Source organism: Carcharodon carcharias, chromosome 21 (assembly GCF_017639515.1).
Source record: "Carcharodon carcharias isolate sCarCar2 chromosome 21, sCarCar2.pri, whole genome shotgun sequence".
Classification (NCBI taxonomy): Eukaryota; Metazoa; Chordata; class Chondrichthyes; order Lamniformes; family Lamnidae; genus Carcharodon; species Carcharodon carcharias.
In genome coordinates this window covers 85,491,672-85,516,815 of record NC_054487.1, presented here as the reverse complement: position 1 = coordinate 85,516,815, position 25,144 = coordinate 85,491,672, and the positions used below count along the sequence as shown (strand labels likewise).

The 25,144-nt window shown below is 45.3% G+C and overlaps 1 protein-coding gene across 1 annotated transcript; it reads left to right on the top strand.

The window, feature by feature from the left end:
• The first annotated feature begins 1,152 nt into the window (after nucleotides 1-1,152).
• On the top strand, nucleotides 1,153-25,042 carry arl1 (ADP-ribosylation factor-like 1). Its single transcript, XM_041216156.1, has 6 exons — nucleotides 1,153-1,280; nucleotides 10,683-10,820; nucleotides 13,301-13,382; nucleotides 17,766-17,877; nucleotides 20,373-20,551; nucleotides 24,692-25,042. Exons 1-6 carry the CDS (start codon nucleotides 1,277-1,279, stop codon nucleotides 24,720-24,722), a joined length of 546 nt encoding a protein of 181 aa, XP_041072090.1. The 5' UTR covers nucleotides 1,153-1,276; the 3' UTR covers nucleotides 24,723-25,042.
• Nucleotides 25,043-25,144: the final 102 nt, after the last annotated feature.

The following is a 25,144-nucleotide window of genomic DNA, read 5'->3' as shown; positions in this document are numbered from 1 at the left end:
TTAAACACACATAGACACACCCACAGACTAAACCTATATTTAAAAAAATAATTTCCAATAACATCATACATACTAATAGCTTCATGGCATTATGCTTCCATTATACAGAGCACTATTGAGACCAAAGCTAAAAGCAAGATACTGTGGGTGCTGGAAATCTGAAAAAACAAAAATTGCTGGAAAAACTCAGCAGGTCTGACAGCATCTGTGGAGAAGAAGAGAGAGTTAATGTTTCACGTCCGAATGACTCTTCATCAGAACTATTGAGACCACATCTGGAGTACTGTGTACAGTATTGGTCGCCTTATTTAAGGAAGGATGTAAATGTGTTGGAAGCAGTTCAGAGAAGGTTAACCAGACTAACACCTTGAATAGGCAGGTTGTCTTATAAAGAAAGGTTGGACAAGTTAGGCTTGTATGTGCTGGAGTTTAGAAGAATAAGAGGAGACTTGATTGAAATATATAAGATCCTGAGGGGCAAACTTGTCACACTCACAACTTAACTCTTGCCACAATTGACGTTGCATGGATGGTGTACTTGCAACACAAGATAGGCAGTTTCCATTTTGATGGAAAAGAAATTTTGGCATTCTGTGGTTGTGCATGGTGCTATACAAACGCAAAATACTTTTCAAATAATATCAAAATACTGTTGATATTGGAAATCTGAAAGAAAACAGGAAGTGCGGGAAATACTCAGCAGATCTGTGGAGAGAGAAACATAACTAATGTTTGAAGAACTCTGAAGGAGAGTCATATGGACTGGAAACATCAACTCTTGTTTCTCTCTCCACAGAGACTGTCAGACCTGCTGAGTTGTTGCAGCATTTTCTGTTTTTGTTTCAGATTTCCAGCATCTGCAGTATTTTGCTTTTAACATTATTAACGTTGCAAGTTGAATACGGTTTCTTCGGGAATGCTTTCGTCTTGTCTTTGTAATTCTGGACATAGGATGAAACCGAGCTGGATCACGTGACAATCAACGCTGACGAATCGGCTGATGGTTGACTTTAAAATAACAAAAAAAGACGCGCAACAACTGAACCGCGGTTAATGGGGGGCTGTAGAAAATGCCGGATATTTACATAGAGATTAAAGAGAACCGGGTTGTTTATTTTCTGGTGTTTTCGAGGCGCGAATCTGCGGCCCGGGGTCAGGGGCTGGTTTATGAGAAGGTGCGCGCGCAGCCTGGAGTCGAGGGCCACGTCGGATCGGGACCGGAATCTGGATCGGGATCAGGACCGGGACCAGGACCAGGACCAGGACCGGGATCAGGATGGGTGAGTGAGGAAGTCCCGGGCCTACACACCCGGCAGCGGGACCCCGCGCAAAATTGCAGCCGGTAAAACAACTGGGGGAAGGAGGGAGGAGGAGGTGACGGAGTTGGTAGTGAGAGGGCGGTGAGTGGGAGTGGGGGTGAGGGAGGGAGGGAGTGGGGGTGAGGGAGGGAGGGAGGGGGTAGGGAGTGGGGGTGAGGGAGGGAGGGGGTAGGGAGTGGGGGTGAGGGAGGGAGGGAGTGGGGGTGAGGGAGGGAGGGAGTGGGGGTGAGGGAGGGAGGGAGTGGGGGGTGAGGGAGGGAGGGAGGGGGTAGGGAGTGGGGGTGAGGGAGGGAGGGAGGGGGTAGGGAGTGGGGGTGAGGGAGGGAGGGAGGGGGTAGGGAGTGGGGGTGAGGGAGGGAGGGAGGGGGTAGGGAGTGGGGGTGAGGGAGGGAGGGAGTGGGGGTGAGGGAGGGAGGGAGTGGGGGTGAGGGAGGGAGGGAGGGGGTAGGGAGTGGGGGTGAGGGAGGGAGGGGGTAGGGAGTGGGGGTGAGGGAGGGAGGGAGTGGGGGTGAGGGAGGGAGGGAGTGGGGGTGAGGGAGGGAGGGAGTGGGGGTGAGGGAGGGGAGGGAGGGGGTAGGGAGTGGGGGGTGAGGGAGGGAGGGAGGGGGTAGGGAGTGGGGGTGAGGGAGGGAGGGAGGGGGTAGGGAGTGGGGGTGAGGGAGGGAGGGAGGGGGTAGGGAGTGGGGGTGAGGGAGGGAGGGAGGGGGTAGGGAGTGGGGGTGAGGGAGGGAGGGAGGGGGTAGGGAGTGGGGGTGAGGGAGGGAGGGAGGGGTGAGGGAGGGAGGGGGTAGGGAGGGAGGGGGTAGGGAGGGAGGGAGGGAGGGGGTAGGGAGTGGGGGTGAGGGAGGGAGGGAGGGGGTAGGGAGTGGGGGTGAGGGAGGGAGTGAGGGGGTAGGGAGTGGGGGTGAGGGAGGGAGGGGGTAGGGAGTGGGGGTGAGGGAGGGAGGGAGGGGTGAGGGAGGGAGGGAGGGGGTAGGGAGGGAGGGGGTAGGGAGTGGGGGTGAGGGAGGGAGGGGGGTAGGGAGTGGGGGTGAGGGAGGGAGGGAGGGGGTAGGGAGTGGGGGTGAGGGAGGGAGGGAGGGGGTAGGGAGTGGGGGTGAGGGAGGGAGGGAGGGGGTAGGGAGGGAGGGAGGGGGTAGGGAGTGGGGGAGGGAGGGGTTTGGGAGTGGGGGTGAGGGAGGGAGGGGGTAGGGAGTGGGGGTGAGGGAGTTGGTAGGGAGTGGGGGTGAGGGAGTGGGTGTGAGGGAGGGGGTAGGGAGTGGGGGTGAGGGAGGGGGTAGGGAGTGGGGGTGAGGGGGTAGGGAGTGGGGGTGAGGGAGAGGTTAGCGAGTAGGGGTGAGGGAGGGGTTAGGGAGTGGGGGTGAGGGGTGTAGGGAGTGGGGGTGAGGGAGAGGTTAGCGAGTAGGGGTGAGGGAGGGGTTAGGGAGTGGGGTGAGGGGGTAGGGAATGGGGGTTAGGGAGTGGGGGAAGAGGGTGTAATGTATGGAGTGGCAGGTGAGGGAGTTGGTAGGGAGTGGTGGGGTTTGGGGAGAGTGTAGTGGAGTGGAGATTGGAGGAGATAGGGTGAAAATATGAACATATGAATTAGGAGCAGGAGTAGGCCACTCAGCCCCTTGGGCCTGCTCAGCCATTCAATAAGATCATGGCTGATCTGATTGTAACCCCAATTCCACAATCCCACCTACCCCTGATAATCTTTCACCCCTTGCTTATCAAAAATACACCTTCCTCTGTCTTAAAGATATTCAAGGAAGAGAATTCTGAAGTCTCAACACTCTTGAGAGAATAAATTTCTCCTCATCTTTGCCTTAAATTGGTGACCCCTTATTTTTAAATAGTGACCCCTAATACTAGATTCTTTCACAAGAGGAAATATCTTCTCCACATCCACCCTGTCAATACCCCTCAGGATTTTGTGTTTCAATCAAGTCACCTCTTACTCTTCTAAACTCCAGTGGATACAAGCCTAACCTGTCCAACCTTTCCTCATAAGAGCACTTGCCTGATCCAAGTATTAGTCTAGTAAACCTTCTCTGAACTGCTTCTGATGCATTCACATCCTTAAATAAGCAGACCAATACTGTACAGATTACTCCAGATGTGTTGTCACTAACGACCTGACCTGTATAACTGAGGTATAACCTCCCTACTTTTCTACTCAATTCCCCCCGCAATAAATGATAACATTCTATTAGCTTTCCTAATTATTTGATGTACTTCCATATTGACCATTTGCGATTCATGCACTAGGGCACCTAGATCCCTCTGCATCTCCGAGCTCTGCAATCTCACCATTAGATAATATGCTTCTTTTTTATTCTTCCTGCCAAAATGGACAATTTCACACTTTCCCACATTATAGTGCATTTGCCAGGTCTTTGCCCATTCACTTAACCAACCTATGGCCCTTTGTAGCTTTTTTGTGTCCTCTTTACATCTTACTATCTTACCTATCTCTGTGGCATCAGCAAATTTAGCAACCATATCTTTGGTCCTTTCATGCAAGTCGTTTACATAAATTGTAAAAAGTTGAGGCCACAGCACACCACTCGTTACATTTTGCCAATTGGAAAAAGACTTATTCATGCCCACTTTTTTTCCTTGTTAGCCAGCCAATCTTCTATCCATGCCTATATGTTACCCCCTGCACCATGAGCTTTTATTTTTTTGCAGTTACCTTTGATATCAGATACCTTCTGGAAATCTAAGCACAGTACATCTACCGGTTCTCCTTTTATCCACAGCACATGTGACTTCTTCAAAGAACTCCAATAAATTGGTTAAACATGATTTCCCTTTCACAAAACCATGTTGATTCTGCCTGATTACCCTGAATTTTCCCTTGTGCCCTGCTATAACATCTTTAATAATAGCTTTAACATTTTCCCCATGACAGATGTTAGGCTAACTTCCCTGTAGTTTCCTGCTCTCTGTCTTCCTCCCTTTTTGAATAATGGGGTTACATTTGCTATTTTCCTGTCTAATGGAACCTTCCCCGAATCAAGGGAATTTTGGAAAATTAAAACCAACACACCTACTATCTCCCTAGCCACTTCTTTTAAGACCCTAGGATGAAGCCCATCAGAAACCGTGGACTTGTCAGCCCGCAGCTCCAACAATTTACTCAGTACCACTTCCCTGGTGATTGTAATTTTATCGAGTTCTTTCTTCCCATCCATTTCCTGATTTACAGCTATTTCTGGGATGTTACGTGCATCCTCTATAGTGGTAGAAAGAGGGGGAAGGGTAGGGAGTGGAAGGGAGGAGGGGGCGGGGAGGGAGTGTGGTATGGGGAATGAGGGGAGCAGGCACTGGGATGGGGGAAGAATGGTTGGAGGGATAGTGTGGACTGGGGGCCGTGGTGTGTGAGGGGTGGGATGAGGAGAATGGTGGAGTGGGATATAATGGGATAAATGGCTTAGAGTGGATCAGGAGAGTGAATGATGGTAACTGAGATGATTTTATTATCATTTTCCTGCTATCACCCACTGCAGTGCTGAATTTCAACAGGATATGTTAAACTGACCCTATGACACAGTTGGGCTAAGGGCAGTAATTCTTCTCTCTGTTCTGATCAATATTTCTCTCTGCACCAAAATTCCCAGAAACTAACTGTGCACTTTTGTTGCTTATTGTGGGATTTTGCTGGGCACAATTTTTAGCCCCTGCATTTACCCATGTAACGTCCTTTAATATGAAGAGCTCTGGAGTGATTATAGAAAATACAGTTCAGATGGAGCTCATCGCCTGGTGTTAACTCTTTTTAATTGTTGCCACTGTGTCCCTGTTTCTTTTTGTATTGTTTCTTTTCAAATAAATAGCAGATCTTGTAGAATTTCTATTTTAATAGCCACTTGTACTCAAGTATGTTCTAATAACCTTCTTGTAAAGAACAAAATCTCACTATAGGGGAGGTGGTGGCGTAATGGCATTGTCACTGGACTAGTGATCCAGAGACCCAAGTTAATGCTCTGGGGACCTGGGTTCGAATCCTGCCACGGAATTTGAATTAAATACAAGCCTGGAATTGAAAGTCTAATGATGACCATGAAATCATTGTCGATTGTTGTAAAAACTCTTCTGGTTCACTAATGTCCTTTAGGGAAGGAAATCTGCCATCCTTACCTGGCCTACACGTGACTCCAGATCCACAGCAATATGGTTGACTCTGAAATGGCCGAGCAAGCCACTCAGAACAAACCGCTACAAAGTCACAAAAAAGGAATGAAACTGGATGGATTACCCGGCAACGACCCAGGCATCTGAAACGACAAAGGCAATCTCAGCCTAGTCGACTCTGCAAAGTCCTGCTTACTTACCTCTGGGGGCTTGTGCCAAAATTGGGAGAGCTGTCTCACAGTCTAGTCAAGCAACAGCCTGACATAGTCACCCTCATGGTCCTCACGGATTCATACCTTACAGATAATGTCCCAGACACCACCATCACCATCCCTGGGTATGTCCTGTTCCACCAACAGACCCAGCAGAGATGGCGGCACAGTGGTATACAGTGGGGAGGGAATTGCTCTGGGAGTCCTCAACATTGACTCCGGATCCCATGAAGTTTCATGGCATCAGGTCAAACATGGGCAAGGAAACCTCCTGCTGATTACCATGTACTACCCTCCCTCAACTGATGAATCAGTGCTCCTCCATGTTGAACACTACTTCAGAGGAAGTACTGAGGGTGGCAAGGGTGCAGAATATACTCTGGGTGGGGGACCCAAGAGTGCCATGGTAGTACCACTACTGACCAAGCTGGATAAGTCCTAAAGGACATAGCTACTAGACTGGGTCTGTGGCAGGTGGCGAGGGAACCAACAAGAGGGAAAAACATAGAGCCGTAGAGATCTACAGCACAGAAAAAGGCCCTTTGGCCCATCGAGTCTGCACTGGTCAAGCAAGTACCTAACTATTCTAATCCCACTTTCCAGCATTAGGCTTGTACGCCATGGCATCGCAAGTGCACATCCAAATACTTCTTAAATGTTATATTGTTTCTGCCTCTACCACCCTTTCAGGCAGCGAGTTCCAGATTCCCACCACCCACTGGGTGAAAATATCCTTCCTCACATCCCCTCTAAACCTCCTGCCTCTTACCTTAAATCTATGCCCCCTGGTTATTGATCCCTCCACCAAGGGGAAAAATTCCTTCCTGTCTACCCTATCTATGCCCCTCATACTTGATCTCATCCTCACTAACCTGCCTGCCGCAGATGCATCTGTCCATGACAGTATCGGTAGGAGTGGCCACTGCACAGTCATTGTGGAGATGAAGTCCCGCCTTCACATTGAGGATACCCTCCATCGTGTTGTGTGGGACTACCACCATGCTAAATGGGATAGATTTCAAACAGATCTAGCAACTCAAGACTGGGCATCTGTGAGGCACTGTGGGCCATCAGCAGCAGCAAAATTGTACTGAAACACAATCTGTAACCTCATGACCCAGCATATCTCCCACTCTACCATTACTATCAAGACAGGGGATCAACCCTGGTTCAATGAAAAGTGCAGGAGGGCATACCAGGAGCAGCACCAGGCATACCTAAAAGTGAGGTGTCAACCTGGTGAAGCTATAACACAGGACTATTCGCATGCCAAACACATACAGCAAGTGATAGACAGGGCTGAGCGACCCCACAAGCAACGGATCAGATCTAAAATAAAAACAAAAAACTGCGGATGCTGGAAATCCAAAACAAAAACAGAATTACCTGGAAAAACTCAGCAGGTCTGGCAGCATCGGCGGAGAAGAAAAGAGTTGACGTTTAAGGGTCATGAGGACTCGAAACATCAACTCTTTTCTTCTCCGCCGATGCTGCCAGACCTGCTGAGTTTTTCCAGGTAATTCTGTTTTTGGATCAGATCTAAGCTTGCTGGCCTGCCACATCCAATTGTGAATGGTGGTGGGCAATTAAACAATTCAATGAAGGAGGAGGCTGCACAAATATCCCCATTCTCAATGATGGGGGAGCCCAGCACATCAGTGCAAAAGATAAGGATTTAGCATTTGTATTATGGCATTTGCTACAATCTTCAGCCAGGAGTGCCGAGTGGATAATCCACCTCTGCCTCCTCCGGAGGTCGCCAGCATCTTAGATGCCAGTCTTCAGCCAATTTGATTCACTCCACATGATATCAAGAAATGGCTGAAGGCATGGGATACTGCAAAGACTATAGGACCTGACAATATTCCAGCACTTCCTTAGCAATAACCTGCTCACTGATGCCCAGTTTGGGTTCTGCCAGGGCTACTCAGCTCCTGACCTCATTACAACCCTGGTTCAAACATGGACAAAAGAGCTGAACTCCCAAGGTGAGGTGAGACTGATTGCCCTTGACATCAAGGCAGCATTTGACTAAGTGTGGTATCAAGGAGCCCTAGCAAAACTGGAGCCAGTGGGAATCGGGAAAAACTCTCCGCTGGTTGGAGTCATACTTAGCACAATGGAAGATGGTTGTGGTTGTTGGAGGTCTGTCATCTCAGCTCCAGAACATCACTGCAGGAGTTCCTGAGGGTAGTGTCCTCAGCCCAGCCATCTTCGGCTGCTTCATCAATGCTTTCATTGCATCATAAGGTCAGAAGTGGGGATGTTCACTGATGATTGCACAATGTTCAGCACCATTCGCAACTCTCAGATGCTGAAGCAGTCTATGTCCAAATGCAGCAATACCTGGACAATATCCAGGCTTGGGCTGACAAGTGGCAAGTAACATTTGCACCACACGTGTCAGGCAATGATCATCTCCAACAAGAGAGAATCCAACCATTGCCCCTTGATGTTCAATGGCATTACCATCACTGAATCCCCCACTATCAACATCCTGGGGTTACCATTGACCAGAAACTGAACTGGGCTAGCCATATGAATACTGTGGCTACAAGAGCAGGTCAGAGGCTCAGAATCCTGCAACGAGTAACCCACCTCCTGACTCACTAAAGCCTGTCACCATCTACAAGGCACAAGTCAGGAGTGTGATGGAATACTCCCCACTTGCCTGGATGAATGCAGCTCCAATAACACTCAAGAAACCTGACACCATCCAGGACAAAGCAGACCGCTTGATTAGCACCCCATCCACAAACATTCACTCCCTCCACCACTGACACACAGTAGCAGCAGTGTGTACCATCTACAAGATGCACTGCAGGAATTCAAGAAGGCTCCTTCGACAGCACCTTCCAAACTCAGGACCATTACCAACTAGAAGGACAAGGGCAACAGATAGATGGGAACATCACCAGCTGGAAGTTCCCCTCCTAGTTACTCACCATTCTGACTTGGAAATATATCGCCATTCCTTCACTGTCGCTGGGTCAAAATCCTGGAACACCCTTCCTAACAGCACTGTGGGTGTACCTCCATCACATGGACTGCAGCAGTTCAAGGAAGCAGCTCACCACCACCTTCTCAAGGGCAGCTAGGGATGGGCAATAAATGCCGGCCCAACCAGCGAAGCCCACATCCGTGAATGAATTTTAACAATGTAACTCCTTTATTTTTGTGGTAATACCGAAGGCTGAATACACTAAGAGCCGCTCGAAGTAAATTCGAAGAGACTGCTCAGCGCTGCCCCAGTGATGACACAGGAAATGCTAGGACATTATATAGCTCAAACAGGTGCATCACCTCCATTGAGAACAAAAACAGAGGAGGTCATCACCGACTGCAATAAACAGTTGGGGAGATTTGTGGAACACTACCAGGGAGAACACTGTCACTGAGGAAGCTCTAGACACCATAGAAAGCCTGTCTGTCATGGAAGAGCTGGCTATTGAACTCAAAGTGGAGAAGCTCAGCAAACGTATTGACTTGCTTACCATTGGCAAAGCACCAGGTGCTGATGCTATATCGCCTGAGCTCATCAAGCACAGGAAGCCAGCACTCCAGCAGCATCTGTGCACACTTCCCTGTCTCTGCTGGAGGGAGGGGGCAATGCCCCGGGATATGCATGATTCAAAGATTATGATTCTGTACAAGAACAAGGGCAACTCCAGCAACAGTTATCGAGGCATCTCCCTGCTGAGCAGCTTGGGAAAAATATTTGCCTCACTGCAGATCCTGGCTGAACACATCTACCCAGAATCCCAGTGTGGTTTCAGAACTGGAAGATCTATAATTGACTCAATCTTCTCAGTCCAGCATCTGCAAGAGAAATGCCCTGAGCAAAAGAGAACCCTATATATTGCCTTCGCTAATCTCTCCAAGGCATTTGACCATGTGATCTGGGGCAGTCTATTTAAGCTGCTGGAGAAAATTGGCTGCCCGCTGAAGCTGCTGAATGTGATCTCCCCTTTCCATAACAACATGATGGGTAAGGTCAGCTATGATAGAGCAACATCAGAGCCCTTTGAGATCCGCTGTAGGGTCAAACAGTGTTGCGTTCTGGCACTGACACTCTAACATATTCTTCTCTTTGCTGATGTCATATGCGTTCAGTTCATCTACAGCCAGAACTGACGGAAAGCTGTTCAGCTTTACCCTCCTGAGATCCGAGACAAAAGTGTGAAGACAGTTGCCACACCAGCAGATCATACAGGGAACACCTTAGGCTTCAAATAGACAGACACTTTCAGGCCTGTAAAGAGCTTGGTTTGATCATAATGCATTGACATCCTTCCTAAATTAGGATACTCGGAGCTGCATGTAGTGTTCCAACTGCTTCCAGCTAATCATTTGTTAATGTTCAGCATTTTATATTGGAAGTGGTTTACAGCACTGTTGGTGTATCTACATCACATGGACTGCAGCTGTTCAAAATGATGGCTCACCATCATCTTCTCAAGGGCAATTAGGGATGGGCAATAAATGCTGGCTTTGCCATCGATACTCATCCTATGAATGGTTAAAGCAAGATTAAAATTAATGCTGTTAGAAAACTTAACTGAATTTGATTACGGAAATATAAGCAGAAAGTACTGGAAATGCTCAGCAGGTCAGGTAACATCACTTTCTCTTTCAAGAGTTAATGTTTCCAATCAATGACCTTTCATCAGAATTGGAAGGAACAGTTTTATGCAAGAACAGAGGCGCAGGAAAGGGAGGGGTAGGGGGGGCAGAAAAAAACAAAGCGGTTGATCTGTGATATCATGGAAGAGCAAGAATGATTAAGTGACAAAAGGGGTGATAGTGAAAGATAAAAGGAAATGTCAGATAGGACAGGTAAAGGAATAAAAGATGTAACTGGAACAACTGTAAGTAACGACAGTAGAATCATTACCAACAGCTGCCCAGTATAACTGGGAGCAGTGGTTATAATCCGTTAAACTCACGGAAGTTAGTATTTAATTTAAATATGTACACACTGTAAGTATTAAGTGTGCCACCTCGTGCTGATGCTACCTCCTGATTACTGCAGGTGGCTGGTTGTCCACATTGGTTTCCGGCTTGTTCGGGACTCGAGAAATGAGAATATTGATCCTGGGTCTGGATGGAGCAGGCAAGACCACAATACTGTACAAACTACAAGTGGGTGAAGTCGTCACCACCATACCCAGTGAGTATGATGTCCTGAGGCACGCTCTCATGTAGCTTTTGACTGAAGCGAACCTGCATTTTCTTTACATTTGTATATCCCTACTAGTCCTCTTAAAAAGAAAAGCAAACAACTGGCTTGCCAATTAAAAGTGAATGAAAAATGCAGCCTTTGCTCACCAGCATCATTATAACTTCAATAAGCACTCAGCAGATTTGCCAGTGGTAGGGGGCAAATCAAGTATTGGGAGGAAGGGGATGAAAGAGGGAGGGGAATAATTTGCCTGCAACAAGTTGTTGCTGCCATCAAATCTTGGCTTTCTAATTTAGAATTTATCCACCATTAAGACAGCAGTGCTTAAAAAGACCCCTTTAAACCTGGGAGGCCGCAAAACTCAAACAAGACAAACCCGGACATAGGGCAGAATTGCCTGGTCTTTGACGGCTCGATTCACATTGCTCCCAGGCTGTAGTTTGAACCACCGCCCCCCCCCCCCCCCGTCTAAAATATAAAATTGCTTGCTGTGCTGTATTGATCGAATTTGATTGTTTGATGGGACTTTATCACATACCAGATGTGCATGTAGGGTGACAAAAACTGCTGGTGATGAATTAACATCTGAAGGGTTCTGGAATATACAATGATTCATTGGTAAATTACGTGAAAAATGGTTATAACTCCTAAATCCATCGTGCAATAATGCATTAAATTTATCATCTCAATCTTTCATTTGCTGCACAAGTGTAACCCTCTTCTGAAAATAAATTCAGCACTTAAATGTTTATTCTCTCGATAATTGTACGTTTCCTTCCCTCACCAAATCACTACGTTAACTTGCTAGTGTTCAAAATTAACTTGATATAATTCTATGCGAGTCTCTGTGAGCAATGTTTAGCTCCACTTGTCACCTAATGGATTCTGCAATAGGAATCCTTCAGCTTGGTCTCCTATTTTTGTCTTGATTGCATTTTTGTGAACCACTGGGTGTGTTTTTCTAAAGTAAAAGTATTGTATAAGCTGCAAGCTGCTGTTGTAAATATCTTTACGCTTTTCATCACTTAAAAAGGGCTGAGTTCTTGTTTACAAAGAGTACTTTTCCCCCTCAGTTCTTATAAACTTAATCAGGCTTTTGACTACCCTTTCAAAAAATAGAAACCATTTGTTGACCTCAAACAAAGGCACAGTCAGGATGCAGATGAATATCCCATAAACTGTATGAGTCGAACTTGGGAACAGCAGGAGGCCATTCAGCTGCTCAAGCTCATTCTGTTATTCACTTATTTGGTGGCTGATTGTGTACCTGAAACCCATTTTTGCTCTGTAATCCTTGATACCCTTGTTGCCTATTAAAAAACTGTCAGTCCCAGTCTCGACAATGTCATTTAGCCCCCAACATCCACAGCCTTTTGAGGGAAAGAATCCCACATTTCCACTGTCCTTTGCGTGGGAAGAAAATGCTCCCTGATTTCACCCCTGAACAGCCTAGCTCTAATTTTAATGCCTCCTTGTTCCGGATGCCCCACAAGAGGAATTAGTTTCTCTCAAATCCCTACAGTGAATTACCGAGTATGGTTTTGAAAGTAACTACTTAATCAATGTGCACTTGCTGTACAGTAAGTACAAACCCCCTCTGTTTAATTTGACAGTAAAACACTTTTCACCAAGGGTGATGTCTGTGCAGGTCATTAAAACAATATCACAAGCTAGATAACAGGCAGGCAAAGCAATTTTTAAGGAGTATTTTGTCTATTATGCGTTATACAACCCTCCGATCTCTGCACTCTGTAGTTCTGACGTCTATGCTTTCTTGATTTTCCTTGTTATACTATTCGCAACTGTACCTCCAGGTGCCTAGAACCCTAAGACCTGGATTTCTCTTCCTAAGCCTCTGACTTTCTACCTTGCGCCTTTTTAAACTGCTCCTTTAAATCCCACCTGTTAGTCCAAGCTTTTGGTCACCTGCCCTAATAATCTCCTTAGCTGACTTGATATCTATCAGACTTGGTTTGATAATCGCTCCATGAAGCACCCTGAGACACTTTACTATGTTTAAGGTGCTATATAAATGCAAGTTGTTGATTGTTAAATGCTAATGCTACAAATGGAAGCACGGCGATTTGACAAGTCACAAACCAACATTCAGCAGAAAATGCTGGTGATGCACAGCAGGTCTGGCAGCATATGTGGAGAGAGAAACAGTTAACATTTCTAGCTGAAAAACAGTTCTGATGAAAGGTCATTGACCTGAAAGTTAACGGCCTGACCTGCTGTGTATTTCTAGAATTGTCTGTCTATATTTTGGATTTCTAGCACCTGCAGTAATTTGCTCTTTGTGTGCCTGTCTGACAATTGTTTTCCTTGTTTGTAATCTGCTAATATATATCAGATTAAAGAAAGTCAATTTTAATGGGACAGAAGTTCTGTAACTTCTGTCTATGCGTAAACAGACACGAGAATGCAAAAAAGTGACTGTGAATTGAGTGATCATTTTTGTTTTGCAGCAATTGGCTTCAATGTTGAAACAGTGACCTACAAGAACCTTAAGTTTCAAGTGTGGGATTTAGGTGGACAGACCAGTATACGGTATGAAACTACTCACTTTTTGTATTAGCAACTGCGTTACCTATAAATTAAACCTGATCAAAAATGAGAGCTTTGGCCTGACGTGACAAATGATTTATTCGTCAGTAAATGCATTCAATAAGGCACCACATCATAGACTCATGACTAAGCATGTTGAGTCAGGGGAACAGTAGCAGCATGGAGAGTAAGTGGGCGTGCCTGCACTTACATGGACTGCGGTAGTTCAAGAAGGATGAAGTGTTCACAGTTCAAGGTGGCCAATCACCACTTACTGGAGGGTAATTGGAATGGGCAATAAATGCTGGCCTTGTCAGCGACACTTGCATCCCAAGAATGAATTTTTGAAAATGCTGGGACAGAGCTGAAAATGGTGTGTTGAGGTTCAAGGTAGTTACTCCAACTGGTGGATGGTGGGAATTGGTGTCCCATCTGGATTGGTGCTGAGACCACTATTCACCATTCACATAAACAATTTGGACTTTGCAGTTGAGAGTACAACTTTCAGAATCAGTGGACAACACCAAATTTGGAGGGTGAAGTTAACGCAGAGGAGGACTCTGATAATACACAAAGGCAATAATGGACTCCCAGAACTTCAGTGTAGATAATTGGGAGATGATATATTTCGGTAGTGTCATAAACGATCAGGGAAAATGGTTCATTTTCAAGGACTAAGAACATTCTGGAAGCATTTGTGTTTTTAAAAGACGCTATCCCTTAAGAGGTTAATGCAAGGACTCTGGTTATTGCTGCTCCTGGAAAAGACAGCATTTACAAGAAAAGGTAATTAAGCAGTTTTAAAGAGGCTGGAAACCTCTTGACCCCCGGTGGACTGTTTACAAAAGGGTCACAGGGTGTTTTATAATTTTGGAGAAGAAAAAAATTCCTGAGAAAGTGTCTAAGAGCTGGTAGGCTGGTTTCGCTTTGGATGAAAAAAAAAGTAGGATCAGCTGCTTGGGTAAAGAAGACAATGGGCCGTAACCTCCGAGCTTCAGGGTGTTGTATTGGGGGGGGTGGGCGCTACTCCAACAATGCAGTTGGGAACTCCTCCTTCCACCCCTCCTCCCCAACTCAGCCCCAGAAGTTGCCAGATAAGGTTTGCACAGCATGAGCAGTTACCCTGCACTGGGAACCATCCGAATATGCGATTTAAATCGCAAACTTCCGATGGTTCCTTCTGTGTTACATCAATAGTTACCAAGAAGAATTAAAACCTCTTCTAGCTTCGTGGTAACAATTGCACACACCCACATCAATCCCCATGGAGTTCAACCCCCCCACCCCCCACTTCTGGACAGGAACTCCCCAGCCCACAAAATTCCCCCCACCCCCACGGGCACTTTTTTTTTCTCCCTGCACACCCTCTCTTCTCTCCCCCCACCCCCCCCCCCCCCCCCAAAAAAAAAAACCAGGTCCAACTCTCACCCCCACTGCTCCCAAGGTGGGGCCCGATCTGACCCGCATCCCTGCCAAATGCTACCCACTTAGCTTGTCAAAGACCTTTAAACTTGCCTGGTTTACAGTAGCTAGTACTGTTTAAAAAAAAAAGGAGGCATGACTTACCTGCTAACCTACAGTACTCAACACTAGGCCCCAGAGACATGCTGTAATACACAGATCTCGCCCGGCTGAGTCAGAAGGTTGAGCAAGGTAGGATCACCTGGATTTCCAAGCGGAGTGGCATTCAGAACCGATTGCCACTCCATCGGAAGTTATGGCCCAACAGCTAGTGAAGCTCCAGACCCAACTGAAAGCAAAAAGTGAATGGAAGATGCTCTGAAGTCGCTCTATGTTTTGAATTCGGCTGGCTGCAAGTTTTACGTGAAGTCCGCCTGAAAAGTGGTGCAAGAGTCATCAATTGTTTCACAGACCAGCACTGTGACCCCAACCATATAACCCGGACACCATTTCGTGGACTCCACCCCATCTATCCTTTTCTCTCGAACCATTGATTTTTAACCTTTTGGTAGAATTCCTCGACTTTATTTTAATTTTTGGTGTGCGAAAGTTAGGGTATTTAGAGTAATTATTATACTTTCATATTTCAAACTGTATGTTGTCAAATCGAAGGCAAAGTTTGCTAAGCCTAGTTTTATAATAAACTAATACTTATGTTGTTTATTGAAGAAACCTGGGCATTCTGAGATTCATGGCTAAAGCACATATTTGGCCGTATAGCTAGCTGGAGAAATCATTTAAATATATGCTGTGACCTGTGGAAAAGTGGAACTAGAGACAGACAGTGCACTCCTCCCATCCCAGTCATAACAGTAGAAAGAATGTGAAGGCCACACACACCTTGGAAAATAAGTGTCTAAATAGGTAGGGTAGAATAATGGAATTCTAGGAGTAAAGATGCACAATTCACTAAAAGTAGTGTTAATGTTTTGAGCCCATATAACTCTTCTTCAGAGTCATACGGACTCAAAACGTTAACTCTGTTTTTCTCTCCACTGATGCTGTTAGACCTGCTGAGTTTTTCCAGCATTTTCTGTTTTTTGTTTCAGATTTCCAGTATTCGCAGTATTTTTGCTTTTATCGCTAAAAGTAGTGATTGGTGTTAAACAGACCATTTTTAAAAATTAAACAAAACATTTGGGTTCATTTCTAGATGAATAAAATTGAAAAGAAGAAAACTTAAACTTGTATAGAATCTTGATTGGATCGCAGTTATAGTTTTGTAAACGAGCAGTTCTGGTCTCCATATTGTATAAATGATATAGAGGCACTGGAGGAGATGCAAACAAGATTTACTAGTGATACCAGAACTGAGAGCTTATAACCATCAGGAAACATTGAACAGGCTGGGATCCTTATTGCTAGAAAAGAGAAGACTGAACACTTTGGGATGTCGTGAAATTTTGAAAGGTGCTATATAAATGCAAGTTCTTTTATCTTCTGATTTTCAGTCGTGTTCTTTTTCACTCTTTCTCCTTTCCATCACAATCTGTCTGTCCACCCTCTCTGGCACAGAATTCATTATATTTGCATATTCCATTAATGCAGTCAATTAATTTAAATATTTTTTGGCCCTGCACAATACAGTGATTCCTTGCTTAAAAGTTGTTTCATTCCGGAAAAGTCCAATTTTAAGTAAAGCAATTTTAAGGGTATCAGATTTTTGCATTGCAACCAATCTAAGAGCTTGTAGTTAGGTTCCGTAGGACCTCATATTTAAAAAAAAACATTTATACCTTGTAATTTGAAACACTTTGCTAAATTCCTATGTTGGTGCTTGAAATAACTTTTATATTTATTTTATTTTAAAAGAAATATGCTAACTCTTTCTACTTACCACTTGCACACTGCCTCTCCCGCTCACTACTGCCTCTCCCGCTCACTACTGCCTCCCCCGCTCACTACTGCCTCCCCCGCTCACTACTGCCTCCCCCGCTCACTACTGCCTCCCCCGCTCGCTACTGCCTCCCCCGCTCGCTGCTGCCTCCCCCGCTCGCTGCTGCCTCCCCCGCTCGCTGCTGCCTCCCCCGCTCGCTGCTGCCTCCCCCGCTCGCTGCTGCCTCCCCGCTCGCTGCTGCCTCCCCCGCTCGCTGCTGCCTCCCCCGCTCGCTGCTGCCTCCCCCGCTCGCTGCTGCCTCCCCCGCTCGCTGCTGCCTCCCCCGCTCGCTGCTGCCTCCCCCGCTCGCTGCTGCCTCCCCCGCTCGCTGCTGCCTCCCCCGCTCGCTGCTGCCTCCCCCGCTCGCTGCTGCCTCCCCCGCTCGCTGCTGCCTCCCCCGCTCGCTGCTGCCTCCCCCGCTCGCTGCTGCCTCCCCCGCTCGCTGCTGCCTCCCCCGCTCGCTGCTGCCTCCCCCGCTCGCTGCTGCCTCCCCCGCTCGCTGCTGCCTCCCCCGCTCGCTACTGCCTCCCCCGCTCACTACTGCCTCTCCCGCTCACTACTGCCTCTCCCGCTTGTTGCTTCCCCCTTCCAAGCCCTTGCTCTCGAGTTATAAACAGCGAAAGGCAAAAAGAGCAACTTTGCAGGTAGTAAGCTACAAGCCAGAGAGGCAGTGAGGGGGAGGGTTGTCAGCGACCTGGAGGGTCGGGGAGCGAGAGAGGCCCCAAGCCAGAGTGTCAGTGAGTAAGACCAGTGGTGACTAGGATTGGGGAGCAAGAGATACAGCGAGCTGGAGGGTCGACGAAAGGGAGGGTCGACAAGCAGGAGAGGCCGCTCCAAACTGACACCGATTGGGTCACACAACCCTATGTCAGAAGTGGGACGAAATGACTTTAAAACTAAAGTCCCAATGCTAAATACAAATACGGGCCCCATTATCTAAGCATTATAGCAGAACGACTTAAAATGGGGACTTACTGCAATAGAACTACTTTTTATTAGAAAACAGACATCATTATTTCACTTCAGTGTGTTTGTAAATTCTCTTTCAGGCCTTACTGGCGTTGTTATTACTCCAACACAGATGCAGTCATCTATGTAGTGGACAGCTGTGACAGGGACAGAATGGGAATCTCAAAGTCAGAGCTTGTTGCCATGTTGGAGGTAAGGAGAAATGCTCTGGAGACTTACTGAAATATCTAAATTATTTCATGGCTAGTGAATCTATAAGAGTAACTGATGAACATGTGCTACTAGAGGACAAAGTCATCAATAAAGAAATTTTAAATGCAGAACTTGCACAGCAAGGCCATCAACTATAATGGGAAAAGACAGTCTGATGTTACTAATAATGGGTTATGCTCAGACTATTGCAGGTGCTTATCTATTTTCGGTGTGGTGGCAAAAGATTGTTGACATCAGGCTCGTCTTTTGTGATTTTGGTATAATTGCCGTCATTACTCTGGTGGGAGTGGAGAGTAATTTTTCACTTAAAGCATTTTGAGATATTCTAGCATGATATACTATATAAATGCAAACATTATATGCTTCCCATGATGGGTTTATACAGAAGCTTTGGCTTCTTTGAATGATTCTGCTAGTGGTTTTCCTCCTATCCATTATATGTTCAGCTACCCTTTAAATAGTGTATTTTTTAAAGTGGTATTTAACTCCTGCAAAATTTATTTAAACATTTATTGAACATTCCTGCCCTTCAAATAAACCAATGTAGGTTTTGCATAACATAAATCACTACATGTATTAAAATGTTCACAGCCTGTGGTGAAAAGCCCTCCCACCCTCCAAGTGAGATTGTTAATACCAAATCCACTGTAAAAACTATAGAAATGATTTTACCTGTTGAATATTAAATAGTGATGGCAAATTAACATTCAGAAGTTCAATGGGCCGGAATATGTTCATTTGCTGGCTCGTTGGTGGAGCAATCCAACTTTCTGCTCACTGAGAACTATTCCTGTTCTCCTTTGGGAAAGGATGCCAAGGCCTTGGAGAGGACATTTACCAGAATGGTACCAAGGATGAGGGAATTCAGCGGGAAGTGCTCTTGCCTGAGAGTCAGAAGGTCGTGGGTTTGAGTTTCAAAACCTACTCCAGAGAATTAAGCATTTGATCCAAGTTGATGCCAAGTGCCAGTACGGAGGGGCTGTCTATGCTGTCTGAAGAGCTGTCTTTGAGCTGAGAGTTAAACCATCTGCCCCCTTGGGTGAAGGTAAACTATCCAATGGTAGTATTTTGCAGAAGAGCAGGGGAGTTATCCCCAGTGCCCTGGCTAATATTTATTCCTCACCCAACATCACAAAAACAAATTATCTGGTCATCATCACATTGTGGAAGTTGGCTGTGTACAAATTGGCTTTCATATTTCCTCCATCACAACAGTAACTACACACCAGAACAAAGCACTTCACTGACCTTAAAATGCTTTGGGATGACCTGATTCTTCAAAGGGCTGAACAAATGCAGATTTTTTTTTTTGGAAACTGGCCCACTTTTTAAGACATTCCTATCCTTACTTAATGCTTAAGAATTTGTGCCAATTTATTGTTAATCTTTATATGTTTCAGCCTGGCTTTAAAAGTTATCTTCAGTAATTCTTTGAATTTAAGGTCTTTCTCACCTGCAGAATGCTAAACTTACTCTGGATAATTACTGTCTTGTTTTCATTCTGTGTTCTGCCAACCTACTGTTGTGAGCTAATCTAGTCAACTAAATGCAATCCTCCGGAGATTGGGTATGATTGTGGAGCTTGTCAAACGATCTGTCTGCCTGAATCTGGCAGCACAACTGTTACAATCCGAATCTTGGACAATACACTGGCCTGACAGAGTTCAACTGATTTCCAAAAGAAACAGAAAGTGTGACCAACACCTCGGTGACCTGTCCGCGTGATTCAACACTTAGCTTCTTGCTCTCTGATGCCCCCTCGCGCCGTCTTTTTTTTCCCTCCTCTCTATGGCTGTCTCTTCCCCCGTTCTCTGGCTATCTCTCTTTTCTACCCCCACCGCACCCTCTAGTAGTCTGTCATCCCCCCCCCCCCCCCACCGGCTGTCTCTCTTTTCCAACCACCCCCCCCCTCCCCCCAAACCTCACTAACGTCTTGGTTCTTTGTTAGAAACCTTGTTTGGCCACTTGAACTTTTTGAAATTCCTTGTTCTCTTCAATCAATCTACAGCATTGGGTGCACAAGTCAGACTCTGTGACGTCAGGGCAGGCATTGGCATAGTGGTATTGTCACTAGCCTAGTAATCCAGAGACCCAGGGTAATGCTCTGGGGACCCAGGTTCAAATCCCACCATGGCAGATGGACTGAAGCGGTACAAGAAGGCAGCTCACCACCACCTTCTGAAGGGCAACTGGTGATGGGCAATAAATGCTGGCCCAGACACCGAAGCCCCCATCCCCCAAATGAATAATAAAAAGTCGCTGTGATTCACAGCAGTGAGAAGAGCCTGTATTCCCTGAAGATGTTCAGGATGAGTTGGCCTTGTTTCAGTATCTCAGAACTGGAAAACGTATTGTTTTATTCTGCTATATTTAATCACCTTTCCCCACTCCGCTTGAACTCTGACTCATATTTATGTTTCTACCCATGCCCCTAATAAGCAGAGGGTAGTCACAGTCAGTCTGTTTGCTTGCAGGAGGAGGAGCTGAAGAAGGCCGTTCTAGTTGTTTTTGCAAATAAGCAGGATATGGAACAGGCTATGACTCCCACAGAGGTGGCCAATGCACTTGGTTTGCCAGCTATGAAGGATCGGAAGTGGCAAATATTCAGGACCTCTGCAACCAAAGGCGTTGGACTGGACGAGGCTATGGATTGGTAATTGAATTAATACAGTAATACACAGGGAAACCTTTCAGTCTTGCTGGCTCAGTGGGTAGCACTCTTGCCTTTTGAGTCAGAAGGTCACGTGTTCAAACTGCACTGCAGAATTTGTGTTCATAGTACTGGCACTGGGAGCGTCAGTCAGTGCTACGGGACTGCTGCACTGTTGAGAGTTGCCCTCTTTTGGATGAGGTGTTAACCCAAAGGCTTCATCTTCCTAAACAAAAATAAAAATACCTGGAAAAACTCAGCAGGTCTGGCAGCATCTGCGGAGTGGAACACAGTTAACGTTTCGAGTCTGTATGACTCTTCAACAGAACTAAGTAAAAATAGAAAAGAGGGGAAATATAAGCTGGTTTAAGGGGGGGTGGGACAGGTAGAGCTGGATAGAGGGCCAGTTATAGGTGGAGATAACCAAAAGATGTCACAGACAAAAGGACAAAGAGGTGTTGAAGTGGTGATATTATCTAAGGAATGTGCTAATTAAGGGTAGAAAGCAGGACAAGCAAGGTACAGATAGCCCTAATGGGGGTGGGGTGAAGGGAAGTGATCGAAAAAAGCTAAAAGGTAGAGATAAAACAATGGATGGAAATACATTTAAAAATAATGGAAATAGGTGGGAAAAGTAAAGTCTATATAAATTATTGGAAAAATAAGGGGGGGATCGGAAAGGGGGTGGGGATAGAGGAGAGAGTTCATGATCTAAAATTGTTGAACTCAATATTTAGTCAGGAAGGCTGTAAAGTGCCTAGTCAGAAGATGAGGTGCTGTTCCTCCAGTTTGCGTTGAGCTTCACTGGAACAATGCAGCAAGCCAAGGATGGACATGTGGGCATGAGAGCAGGTTGGAGTGTTGAAATGGCAAGCAACAGGGAGGTATAGATTTTTCTTTTCTCACCTATTTCCATTATTTTTAGACATATTTCCATCCATTGTTTTATCTCTACCTTTTAGCCTATTTTGATCCCTTCCCTTCACCCCACCCCACCCCCACTAGGGCTATCTGTACCTTGGGTGTCCTGCCTTCTACCCTTAATTAGCACATTCCTTAGATAATATCACCACCTTCAACACCTCTTTGTCCTTTTGTCTATGACATCTTTTGGTTATCTCCACCTATCATGGCCCTTTATCCAGCTCTACTTGTCCCACCCCCCCCCTTAAACCACCTTATATTTCACCTCTTTTCTATTTTTACTTTGTTCTGTTGGAGAGTCATGCGGACTCGAAATGTTAACTGTGTTCCTCTCCGCAGATGCTGCCAGACCTGCTGAGTTTTTCCAGATATTTTTATTTTTGTTTTGGATTTCCAGCATCTGCAGTTTTTTGCTTTTGGCTTCATCTTCCTGTTCAGTTAAACTCTATCTAAATGCATGCAGCATTCATTAAAAGATGGATGAATTGATAACACAAATAGAAATAAATAACTATGATATCATAGCCATTACAGAGACATGGTTGCAAAGCGACCATGGCTGGCATCTGAATATTCAAGGGCATTTGGGAAGGACAGGAAGCAAGTAAAAGGGCGTTAATAAAGGATGAGATCAGTACAGCAGTAAGAAATGATCCATGTTCAGATGATCAGATGTAGAATCAGTTTGGGTGGAGACAAGAAACATACGACTTAGGAGCAGGAGTAGGCCACTCAGGTCCTTGAACTTGCTCCACCATTCAATAAGATTTTGGCTGATCTGATTCAGAAATAACAAAGGGAAGAAGTCACTGGTGAGAGTATTTTATAGGCCCCCTGACAGTAGCTACACTGTAGGACAGAGTATAAATCAAGAAATAATGGCTTTTAAGAAAGGTCCTGCAATAATCATGGGAGATTTTAGTCTTCATATAGATTGGATGAATCAGATTGGCAAAAGTAGCCTGAAGGATGAGTTCATACAGGGTATTCAAGACAGGTTCTTAGAAAAATATGTTCTGGAATGAACTAGGAAACAGGCTACTTTAGACCTAATGTGCAATGGGACAGGATTAATTCATGACCTTATTATAAAGGACCCTCTTAGTGAGAGTGATCATAACACGATACACATTTCTCATCTGAATGTGAAATTCTGTCTGAAACTAGAGTCTTAAACTTAAAGGCAATTACAAGGGTATGAAGACCGAGTTGGCTGAAGTGGACTGGGAAAATAGGTTAAAAGGTAAGATGTTAGAGAAGCAGTGGCAGACATTTAAGGAGATATTTCACAACTCTCAACAAATGTGTTCCATTGAGAAAGAAAGACTGGTCCCTCAACTATTTACGATATGTATTAATGACTTGGCTGAAGGGGCAGACTGTACTGTAGCCAACTTGCTGACGACTCAAAGATGGGTAGGAAAACAAGTTATGAGGAAGATACAGAGTCTTCAAAGGGATATGGATAGGTTTTGTGAGTGGATAAAAATTTGGCAGATCGAGTTTAATGTGGGGAAAAAATGGGAGCTTATCCACTTTGGCAGGAAGAATAGAAAAACAGAATATTATTTAAATTGAGAGAGACTGCAGAATGCTGAGGTACAGAGGGATCTGAATGTCCTTCTACATGAATCACAAAAAATTAGGATGCAGACATAGCAAGTAATTAGGATGGTAAATTGAATGTTGGCCTTTACCGCTGTGGGGATGGAATATGAAAGCAGGAAAGCCTTGCTACAATGTTGGTGAAACCACACCTGGAGCACTATGTACTGTTTTGGGCTCATTCATTAAAGAAGTTTATACTTGCATTGGAAGCAGTTCAGAGAAGATTCACTCAGCTGATTCCTGGGATGAAGGGGCTACCTTATAAGGAAAGGTTGAGGAGGCTGGGCCTGTACTCATTGGAGTTTAGAGGAATGAGAGATGATCTTATTGAAATATATATGATCTTTAGGTGACTTAACAGGGTGGATGCTGAGAGGATCCCCCTATGATGGAATCTAGAACTAGGGGGCACGGTTTAAGGAAAAGGGGTCTCCCATTTATGACAGAGGTGAGGAATTTCTTCACTCTGAGGGCTGTTTAGGTTTGGGAATTCTCCTCCACAGAGAGCAGCAGAGGCCGAGTCATTGAATATATTCACGGCTGAGACAGACAGGCTTTTGATCTATTAAGTGCGTCAAGGGTTACAGGGGGGAGAAGGAAGGCGGAGTTAAGGCCATCAGTAGCTCAGCCATGATCTTATCAAATGGTGAAGCAGCTTCGATGGGCCAAATGGCATAATCCTATTATGTTTTAATGAACAATGTATAAATATCAGGTTAGACACTTTTAGAATGCTGCCTTCAGTTCAGTTGAGTCAAAATCCCTTCAAAACAGCACTGTGGAGCACCTCCACCACATGGACTGCAATGGTTCAGGAAGGTGCCCCAATACCACACCTCAAGGGCCATTAGGAATGGACAATAAATGCTGGCTTTGCTAGAAAAGCCTGTGTACAGAATATGTTTTTTAATACTGAATATGATTTTAATGTAGTTATATAGTTGTCTGTCTCCTCCACCAGCTAATGGCTTACAGAGGTTTGGTGCATTGTATGAACACACAATTGAATTTTTTCATTATTGATTCTGTCCTGGTGTTGACTCAGGTCTGAAGACATTGTAGAGTTAGCAACAGGTTGTGAATCTTTGGATTTCTCTAGCCCAGAGACCTGTGGATGCTCAGTCATTGAGCATATTTAAGGCTGAGATCAGTGGATTTTTGGATGCTATGGGAATCTAGGCACAGGGCGGGACAGTGGAGTTGAGGGAGAAGTTCACCCATGATCTTAGAGAATGCTGAGGCAGACTCGAGGAGTCATCTCTTCTGGTCTAGTCCTCAGGTGAAATAGGGTCAGAGGGTGGAGATGTATAATGTGGGCAGAACGTGCAGGTAAGATTTGGTCCTCATTTAAAGTCTTCCATGTTCTGTCCTTTTTTTTAGATTTGTATCATAACATTCCAATGTCTATATTTATGATGGAAAATCTGTCACCAGTGTTCCCCCACAGCCACACCCCTCCCCAGCCAGAGTTACCAGAGTTGGCAAATTCACATATGCAGTTTTCATTATAAGTGTGGACATGGGAATTTATAAGTGAGAAATGATTGCAGGAAATGTGTGCAGATCTAACATTTCCAATAAATTGAATTGGCATTGCTTTTTCTCTTTCAGGTTGGTTGAAGCCTTGAAGTGTAGACAGTGAAAACAGTTGATTGGATTGTATTTTTTATATCTAATGCAAGAGACTGATGCGACAGCTAAGATTCCCACCACCTCAGAGGTCTAATATATATTGTACAAGAGCCACTTATTCCATTGTGTCCTCCATTTACTCCTATTTTTTTTTTGCGTTCATTTGTATTTATGTGGGGTTTTTTTGACAATAGATTAACTTAACTGTTTAATTAGTCTCTTAAAAGAAAGGGTTAAGGTTTACTGCATCAGGAAGGGGAAGTTGTCTTTTAGTTCCATTAACTTTGTGATTACGTAAACACTAATAAAACATTCCTTTCTTCCAGTGGAGGTATGTTCTTGGACATGAGTTTATGCTTTGGCTGAGGAAAGCCTTCAAGGCCTGAGCTTAATTTACTTAATCTAGCTTTTGACTTCACTATAAAAGTGAAG

Bases quoted from the DNA above. Each gene is read 5' to 3' on its own strand.
- arl1 (XM_041216156.1), top strand. The intron at 10,821-13,300 runs GTGAGTATGATG...TTTGTTTTGCAG, and splicing joins AGTCGTCACCACCATACCCA to CAATTGGCTTCAATGTTGAA. The intron at 20,552-24,691 runs GTAATTGAATTA...TTTCTCTTTCAG, and splicing joins CTGGACGAGGCTATGGATTG to GTTGGTTGAAGCCTTGAAGT.